The 10406-nt window shown below is 37.3% G+C and overlaps 1 protein-coding gene and 1 pseudogene across 1 annotated transcript in view; one reads left to right on the top strand and one right to left on the bottom strand.

Moving 5' to 3' along the window:
* Window positions 1-8746, top strand: part of LOC106877495 (pre-mRNA-splicing factor 38A) — a 12327-nt gene extending 3581 nt beyond the window's left edge. The window contains exon 2 of the mRNA XM_014926417.2: window positions 7980-8746. Coding sequence (XP_014781903.1) covers window positions 7980-8143 — 164 coding nt within the window. The 3' untranslated portion in view covers window positions 8144-8746. The remainder of the gene's footprint in view (window positions 1-7979) is intronic.
* Window positions 6826-6944, bottom strand: LOC128248406 (5S ribosomal RNA; annotated as a pseudogene).
* Window positions 8747-10406: the final 1660 nt, after the last annotated feature.

Genomic DNA, 10406 nt, shown 5'->3' with positions numbered 1-10406 from the left:
ACAGGAAATTTTTCTTTTAGATAAATTTTGAAAATGTGCGATTTCTCCACCCTTCAATTGTATTATGAAAAGTTCTAATTTCTTAGTATTCGCTCAAACATTGAACAACATAACTAGTTTTTTCCTTGCAAATGCAAATTAAGTTCAGTTAACATTTCAGTGATATCTACTAAGAATGTCAGATCATTCAACCATTCTTCATTTGCTAAAAAATCTACATTTTGCTTTTTGTTTTGCATGAACTGTTTTATTTTAAGCAACAATAATTGAAATCTATTCAAAGTTGCTGCTTGACTGAGCCATCTGACTTTTGAGAAATAAATAACGTCTTCATACTCACTGCCAACTTCTACCAAGTATGCTTTGAATGTACGATGGTTCAAGCCCCGAGATCTGATGAAATTTACAACATTCACAATATCTGTTATCAATTGTTTCATTTTTAATTTTTGAGCACATAATTGCTGTTGATGAATCAAGCAATGATAGCTAAGTATATTATGATCAACCATAAAGTGATAAACCCATTATTTTTACTAGTTAATGCTGAAGCACCATCAGTTGTAATCAAATTAATTTTATTTCTATCAACATCAACCTTTTCTAATGATAAATTTTCATGCTCAATTATGTCCCTGCCAGTTGTAGTATCCTTCATATGACACATGTTCAACATTTCTTCAGTGATATAAAAATTGATATCAATTCCTCTGATGAAAATAACCAATTGTGCAGTGTCACTTTGATCAGTATTTTTGTCCAATGCTAAACTGTAATGAACACATTTAGATAATTGAGTCTGCAATGTTTCCACAATACTGTCAACTAAGTCATCAATTCTTCTATCAGTTGTCTGATGCAACAGACTTGTGTCATTGAATAAGTTCACTTTCTTGGGACAATATTCATTAAAATCAATTGCAATACATTCTTTTATTAATTTACCATCTCAATTTTTCAGCTATTAAATAACTAACTTTTGTACATGTACCAATTTTCCCAACATGTTTTTGAAATTGTTTTGTTGTGAACTAAGCTTCTTCATCATCATCATCATCATCATATAAATGTCCGCTTTCCATGCTAGCATGGGTTGGACAGTTTGACTGAGGACTGGTGAAACCAGATGGCTACACCAGGCTCCAATCTGATTTGGCAGAGTTTCTACAGCTGGATGCCCTTCCTAACGCCAACCACTCAGAGAGTGTAGTGAGTGCTTTTACGTGTCACCTGCACGAAGGCCAGTCAAGCGGTACTGGCAACGGCCACGTTCAAAATGGTGTATTTTATGTGCCACCCGCACAAGAGCCAGTCCAGAGGCACTGGCAACGATCTCGCTCGAAAATCCTTACACATGTGTCAGTTCATCTATTTTCATTTTCCTTCTTTCTCCATTTAATTCATTATATTGTGACTCATGTTTGGCAGCATAGTGATGCTTAATATTATATTCCTTGCATACTGCAATTTTATCATTACATATGAGGCAGATAATGTTATTGCATGTTTCAATATTTTTCTGTCCATAGGATATTGAATTTTCTCTTTTCTTCTTAGTATCAGATGACATGACCAAATAATGGGCTATTAGAATTAACTATTAAAATTATTACATAATCATGCTGATATTAATATTCCAAAAATCAGAAACAAATGAAGAATAAATAGGCTCTTCTGCATAAAGCATTAGCATTAAGCTTAGCCTAGACTAGAAACACTGAAGTACCACTGAAGTCACTATCTCTTGACATTGTAAACAAGGTTAGGAAATAACACAATCAGTATTGATCCAACTGCAAAAGATTTGAAACTGAAACAATGGCTGTTAATTATGCTTCAACAAAATGGCTGAATCTATAAGGTAGAGTCAGCCATTCTACATCTTAAACACCATGGCCTCCCTCATTTTACCTCCATCTATTGAGGTTTTCATTGGTACATTCAAAATAGCACACTCTGAGAATAATTTTCTCATCATACATTATCAAAGTAAATGAAAATATAACTAGAAAATAACACATAGTATTAGAATTTGAATCGCCAGTAGGCCACATGAAAATATTAAGTGGGCCACAATGCAGGCCAATGGTTGGATATCCCCGCTTTACAATGTGACTTGTTATAATGTGTTATGTACTTAGTATGTTAAAGCTAATGGCTTAGAGTTCAGTATTTTATATTACACTCCAATATCTTTAAAATGCAATGTGTATAGTATAATCATTCATCTCCTTCAGTTGTTGTGTAAAGCTGTACTATATATGGAGCAAATTTATCTTAGAAAAACTCAAAAGCATAAGGTTCAATTTTTTATACATAAACAACCTAAGTTGAGGGAGAAAAGCATTAAATACATCTGTGTTTCCTTTATGAATTTCACTACAATCAAGACCTTTATATTATACCATCAAATCAAAGGAGACTGTACATAGAATACTCAAACTTCTTATTTCATATTCTAAATTAGCATTTTTCTCCCTGTTTACTCTTCAGGAACCCTTGAAATATATTCCATGTTTCAGGGAACCCTGGCATATATATTTATTAATTTTTCATTTTTTCTTCATAGTGTTAATTTTTGTAAGACACTAAACAAATCATAAAACTGCCTTTGAAAGTTTTACCCATGCTAAAATCTGTCAGGTGTTACAAAGAGGTTTTAAGGAATTTTATCTCCACCAAGACCTCATTTAACACCAAACTCTCCTAAAACTCCAAATCAAGAGGTTATTTTCTTCTGTAAGGTCTCTTTATTACCACCAGATGACAAAATTTCCTGATTTGAGGGAATATACAGTACATGTTTAATAGCATTTCAAATATATGTGCATACACAACAGATTGTAAGCGCCCTGAGAGAAAAGTTAGGCATAAGATGCATCAGATGTGGTTTACAAGAGAGACAACTGTGCTCATATGGTCATGTGCTACTTATGGATGAGGACAGCTGTGTGAAGAAGTGTCATATCCTAACAGTGGCAGGATCCTGTGGAAAAGGTAGACAGGGAATGTTGGGCCTCACAGAGACAATGACAAGAGACCGAGACCTTTGGAGGTATGCTGTGATTGAGAAGACCCAGTAAGTAAAGTGAGATTGCAGCCATGGCCAATGCCAGTGTTGCTTAACCAGCCCATTTAAAAGTACCCTTAAATCATCAGGCAATATTCTGTCCTTGAGAAGACCTGTTGAGTCAACTACAAGTGAAGTTGTAGTTGTGGCTGATGCCAGTGCTGTCTGACTAGCACCCGTGCTGGTAGCACATAATAAGCACTGTTCGAGTGTGGTTGATGCCAGTGCCCCCTGACTGGCTCCCATGCTAGTGGCATGTAAAAAGCACCATCCGAACGTGGTTGATGCCAGTGCTGCCTGGCTGGCTCCTGTGCCAGTGACATGTAAAAAGCACCCACCACACTCTCAGAGTGGTTGGTGTTAGGAAGGGCATCCAGCTGTAGAAACCTTGGAAAGATTGGAGCCTGGTGCAGCCAGTAGGCTGCACCAGTCAAACCGTCTAACCCATGCCAGCATGGAAAATGGACGTTAAACGATGATGATGATTTCAAAGTCCCTTTAAATGATATATTAGGTTTTTGTTATTGTTAATACTTTCTTTCTATATACATATGTATTGTAATATGTTTCTCTCAACCACATGGTTTTGTGTTCAGTCCCACCATGTGGTAACTTGGGCAAGCATCTTCTATAGCCCCAGACTAACCAAAGCCTTGTGAGTGGATTTGTTTAATGAAAGCTGAAAGAAGTCCATGTGTGTGTGTCTCTCTCCTTGTCTTGACATCAGGTAATTGTTGTAAATGAATGTCATATTCTGCAAAGAAGTAAGGGCATAGCAAGTTCAAGTATCATATGTAATCCAAGCAGCTGACAGGAGTGAATTCCAACCATGTTTCATGGTTTGCTACCTCAACAGCTCCTTTATAGGATCCAGTGGTTAAAGACATCATCAGGAGGAACCAAGTCCAGTTTCAGCCCCTACTCCTCTACTGTTTTCCACATATGGACCCCTACCTTTGGGGAGGTGTCTTCAACTCTGATGTTGAGTGTGTTTCTTCTTTCTCCTTTTTTCTTTTGTTCTTTGGTTTCTTTGATGCAGCGTCAATGAATGTCAGCAGGCGACTGACCATCCTGCAAAATTTCCCTTTAAATACTCACTGGTAGCAGCCATCACCAGCTACCGTCACTGACACTGTCAAAACTTCAACTGACCAATAGAGGGGAAGGGCGTGTAGTTTTAGCCTGTGCTCTCTCTAAACTTGCCTTCCAACAGTATCATGTTTGTTTCAGTTCCAGCAGCCAGAGCCAACCAGCTGTTTGGTGGTACAAGCCTTCGAACCAGGAGGAGAGGTGCTATGAACGAGACCACTACCTTGGCCCACCTGTCAATCGGAGATGCTGCTTAAGTGTCAACTAGCCTCACCTAGCAACGCTATTTCCCAGTCAGCATGTTATGGCTTTAAAGCCATTTTGGGTCTTCTCACTTAAGCTTTGTCGACTGTCTCCTGTATCTTCCTTATTACTTTTCTCAGCTCTGAGCTCAAAAATGCAAACCTTCTTTTAAATAATGCTGCCATTTTCCTTTCAATAAAGCCTCTAGCCACCACTGCTAGGTGGTAGTACTCAACAGTCTATCCCTGTTTTCCGCACTCTTCGATTAATTTCTCATACCATTTCTCTTTCTGTTGCTCTGCATTAACGGTGTTCTCTTCCCATGGTACTGTCAGCTCTAGTAAAATTCCAATTCTCCATTCTGTGTTCCATAGAATTAAGTCCAGTCTTCTTGTTGTTTTTATGAGTGGAAATATTAACAATCTTTTCAAATCCATGGCCAGCTCTCAGTATCTCTTCCATCTTCTGTCTGTCTTGTATATTTTATTTGAAGGCCTGGCCTTATATCCTTTTCCCTCCTTCTGGAAGTATATTTTTCTGCGCTTTTCCACTTTTGGGTATTCTCCCCTAGTATATCCCTCGATTTTCTCTTTGAGTGCTGTGCTTATAACACCGAGGACTTGATTGTGATGCCATGTCTATCTGTCTAGTGCTAGCCTGTAGTTTGACAGAACATCTCTCACCGTTGCTTTCTCTCTGCATCTACATTCATCAGTTGTTTGTATGTTCCACCGGACTAAATTCGCCAGTGAAGGTAAAACATCGTCGATAGACTTGATCAGGAAGGATGTCCTTGCTTGTTCCCAAGCCCAAAGTTCCTTCCATGAGATTCTGTGACTGACTACGTATTCCTCCCATCTCAGGCACTGTCCCTGTTGACTACATTGCACCAAATGTATACTTCACCTTCTTTCTCCTTTCTCACTTTGTGCACCACTGCCTCTTTCATCTCTTTTACACTGCTCATGCAAAATGGCTTGAAATTGTGCAACCCTAGAGCAGTTCTTGCTTCTTGCGTCGCTCCGACTATATCGGCGTGCCTTAGCTTTCCGATCACCCTGTTTACTGCCTCTTTCACTTTCCATTTCTTCCCTGTTCGTACCTTTGGAGAGTTTTCTCAGATGTTCTGATTTTCCAAATACCTTAGCATCATTACTGTCTTCGCCTTTCCTGCTTTATATTCTTCGGTGATTGATGTTATCGGTAATTGCAGCACGGGTTTTCCATATAGTGCAGTTGTATTCAGTGGCTTTGGAAGACCAACCCATTTTCTGATAAACACACTGCATCTTTGTTCCATCCTTTCTACTCTACTTGAGGCTATTTTGTACATTTGCAATGGCCACATTATCCTTGGATACAGTCTAAATTGCAGTATCCAACATTTGAATTTCCCCTGTAATGTTCTGTCAATTGCCTTTAGTCCTTGTTCCACTAAGTCGTGTGTTTCTTTGCTTTGCTTCTTATCATTTAGTAAATCTCTGTACTATCTGCTGGTTGTTCTTTTACTGTTATGTCTTCACCTCCTATCATGAATTTCACTTCTTTTTGGACTCCTTTCACGAAAGCCACACTTCGAGATTTTTTGGTTTTGAATTTCATTCTCGCCCATCCTATTAGCAAGTTCAAGTATCAAATGTCGTTCAAACAGCTGACAATATGAACATGAGGGAAATAGCTCTCCTGGAATCCCTGAGCCATGGCAACCAAAGTGGAAATAGGGTTTAAAGGGTTTCATAGATTTAGTGGGGAGGTGGATGAAAGTTGTGGGGAGAATGTGACAAGTGAGAGGAAGGATAGAAAGAGAGAAAGTCAAACATACATTAAGAAGCTCTATTAACTTTAGTTGTTAGTAGGTTTATATTTGAGTCACCTTGTAGAAGAAAACACAAAAATGATTTTAAAATGTGTTTGCATCTAATTAGCATATATTTCAGCCTCTTGCTGAACTGTAGGGTTCAGGAAACTGTGTAAAAAGGACACACTAGGCAACGTAGTCTTTATTTCTTTTACTTCTTTCAATCATTTTACTGGGGCTATGCTGGGGCACCATCTTTAGTCGAGCAAATTGACCCCAGGACTTATTCTTTGTAAGCTTAGTACTTATTCTATCATTCCCTCTTGCTGAACTGCTAAGTTACGGGGATGTAAACACACCAGCATTGGTTGTCAAGCGATGTTGGGGAACAAACACAGATACATAAACATATACACACATACATGTATACATACATACATATATATATATATATATGACAGGCTTCCTTCAGTTTCCGTCTGCCAAATCCACTCACAAAGCTTTTGTTGGCCCGAGGCTATAGTAGAAGTCCCAAGGTGCCACGCAGTGGGACTGAATCTGGAGCCATGTGGTCGGTAAGCAAGCTACTTACCACACAGCCACTCCTGCGCCTAAAAGTGTGAGACGCTTACAGCACCTAGGTTTCCCAAGCGGTCACCCATCTAAGTACTCACTAGGCTCGATGTTGCTTAACTTCGGTGATTGGACGAGAACCAGTACTTTCAACATGATATGGCCGTATATATAAAAAAAATATATGATGGTCAGAAATGGAATGCTTTTGGTCATAGTTCTCTTCAATCAGAACTAACGTTGAAGCTAATCAACTACAAAAATTTACATGATTAGTGTCTTACATATTACAAGAAATAACAGAAATCATTTTACAGAAAGGTTTTTACTATATTAAAAAAGGGAATGATGCTTTTGATAATAAATGTAAATTTCTTTATATTAGCATTGGCAAGTCTTCTATTCAATTTTGTGCCATCTGTTTCATCTCACTACTTTTACCCCTTTTAACTATTGGTTGCTCACATTATGTTTTCACTCAGCATTCATCCCCCATTCATATCACACATCCATTGTTAGTTTGTCCATTTCTTACACATAGCAGATATCTTTATTGTCTGCTCAGTATCTCATCATCTTTATTCTCCAGCTTTCATGCAAATTAACATTACTCATTCAATGGATCCTACTTAACTATTTTCTCCATCATCAAGAAATCTAATACATTTAACATCAAGTTTTGTTATTATGCAGTGTGTCATATGTCCATGTTAAATTTTTGCATAGTGTAAGAAATCCTTTATTGTTAACATATGCAACAACTTTTAGAAAGTCTTTATCTTCTTTTTACATTCTCTCCTATATATTTTTTTCAACCACTTCCAGCAGCAATGAACTCATCCCAGCAACTACATACACATCATCGTTATTTAACTTCCCTGTTCCATACAAACATGCATTGGACAGTTTGATGGCATCTGATGGGCCCAAGTACTGCATCATGCTCCAGTGTCTGCTATGATGTGGTTTCTATAACTGGATGCCCTTTCTAATGCCAACCATTTTACAGTGTGCACAGAATGCTTTTTATATGGTACCAGCAGTTGTGAGGTTGCTATGCAGCTTGCAAGACTGCTAACACTGGAGGAGGTAGCTTTATGCTAGATGATGAGGGAAAGGGCTATAGGGGTTTAGTAAAGAAATTGTTTTGTTTCCATTGTGAGTGAGAGGTTCCAACTCAACTAATTTACTATTTATGTATTTCAGCGGAACTGATGGTTGACAAAGCAATGGAACTGAAGTATATTGGTGGAGTTTATGGTGGAAACATTAAGCCAACACCGTTTTTATGTTTAGTATTGAAAATGTTACAGATTCAACCTGAGAAAGATATTGTTGTTGAATTCATCAGAAATGAAGATTTCAAGTAAGTAAAAACAAGCAGTTTCTGTTGGTGGACAACAATGAGCCTATAAAGAGGCCTAAATGTTGTGGCTCAGATCTACTAATCTTGCATTGGATAAGTTAATCCTTGATTAACTATTCTTGTAAAAAAGTGATGTCACATATGGAACATTTCTGATCATGTCTGGTCTATCAAAGTTTGCCTAAAGATAAAAGCAACTACTATTACTATTGTGGGGCCAACAAGGAAATCTCTACATGATTGATCAATCTGCTAGAAATAACTGCTAAGTCCCCATCAAGTCACATCCTGTAGGGCTGACCTGAAGGTGAAAAAAACTATTATCTTTCTCCAACAATGGGTTCTGCATTAGTCATTGTTTGATCTTTTTCATTTTTTTCCCCATCATATAATTATTTCTGGTTATCTTAATTCTTTTTTTCTTTCTCAAATCACACTGTATCATCTTAAAGTGGAAAGGACACACTGGATAAAATAGTCCTCAGTAGTCTGTCTAAAAGTCAAGGTTGGTACCTATAATCAGATCTGGCTCAAGAGTCAGATGAGAATTTTGTCAAAAATTAACATAGTTATGTCCCCTTATCTTCTTGCCTAATAAATTAATGAGGCTATTTTGTAACAAATGAAAATAAAAAAAACTTTTTCCTCATTAGTTAATGAATTAACAGTAAAGCGAAAAGAATTCTTTGATCTCAATTTCTCTCCATTAAAAATGAATTTTAGAACTATTTCTTGCCTTAACTCTCTCTAAAAACTCAGTAACCTCATTAAGTGCAAAAAATTTGAAACCCTCCTTCTCCTCTACATGTCTAAACTATTTAGATGTTTGTGTTTGTTTCTTTATTTAGTCTCTCTGTTGGCAGGATGGAGGTATGAGGTCTATCACCCAAAATTCTATGGATATAAGCAAAAAAAAATCAATATTAAATTCTGTTACATTATCTTGGTTTACTGTGATTTTCTATCATATCAATTGTTCATCATCATTAAGCTGTGAGGTCAGTCAGATGCAAAGCAGGATTATAATTGATTTGTTGTGCTGTTTTCCTGTAATGCTCTCCCAGAGTTAATAACATGCCCACTCACTGTAGTCACCCTTATGCACCCTACATTTATCCCCTCATGCCTTGCATATCATTCCCCTACTTCAGATCTATACTTCCTGAGCTACTATCTCTCCCACCTTATGTCTCTCCATACTGATATTTCCTATCAGCCACACCTCCACTTTTGTTCATCAATCACTACATTCACCTCTACCCCCATTGCTATGCATCTGTTACTCTCCCCTTACACTCTTATAAAAGCAACCACTTTCTCCTCCTCTCCCATGAGCCACTGTTCATATCCTCACTTATACTCACCTTTTTGTACCTTGGGAGCTTGCTTTGGAACTCCATCACTGCCTTCTTTTACCTTCTTCCCAATTACTCTCACTTGCCCCTATATAATGTGGGGTAACTGGCTCTCTCTCTACACACACATATATACTACTACTAAAACTCTGTGATTGCTTGCTTGTGTGTGTGTGCTTGTCTAATCTGATACAGCCAAACCAACACATAATGGGAAAATACTCTGAAAGTAAGTTACCCCTGAAATGTGAATACAAACAGAATAAAACAAGTTTCACATAAATTGGACCATGGATTCCCAAGATACACATTTTTAGGGGTACTACTTAAACTCTGTGATTGCTTGCTTGCGTGTAGGCTTATCTGTGATTTAATACAGTCAAACTGGTGCATAATGGGAAAATACTCTGAAAATGAGGTACCCCTGAAATGTGAAAACAAATGGAATAAAACAAGTCTCGTGTAAATCAGACCGCGGCTTCCCAAAATACGTGGTTTTTTGGGGGGTAACTTCATAAATAGCCAGAACGGCACATAATGGAAATATATAATACTGTGAAAATTGTTTCATTAATTTTGTTTACATTATATTACAATTCCTTTTGCATTCTTGTAGATGTATGCACATATACCATAAATAAATGCTGTTACTGGAGTTCAAGTTTATCTTGGAAGTTCTATTTCTATTAGATGCTGTAAATAATCAATAACACCTTAAACATAAACTTGTAAGCCAAACCTATGATGACACAAACGAATTGAAATATTTAACCAAATCATCATGAAATTAACTTTCAATTCAATGCAATGTTGAAATCAGCTTCAATTCTTTATAACCTGAACCATCAGTGACCCAACAGTTCACAGATAGTCTAGTCTAGTATATATATATATATATATATATATATATAT

The sequence above is a fragment of the Octopus bimaculoides genome, chromosome 7 (genome assembly GCF_001194135.2).
Source record: "Octopus bimaculoides isolate UCB-OBI-ISO-001 chromosome 7, ASM119413v2, whole genome shotgun sequence".
Classification (NCBI taxonomy): domain Eukaryota; kingdom Metazoa; phylum Mollusca; class Cephalopoda; order Octopoda; family Octopodidae; genus Octopus; species Octopus bimaculoides.
The sequence above is the reverse complement of the archived record's forward strand: the minus strand, read 5'-3'. Positions and strand labels throughout refer to the sequence as shown.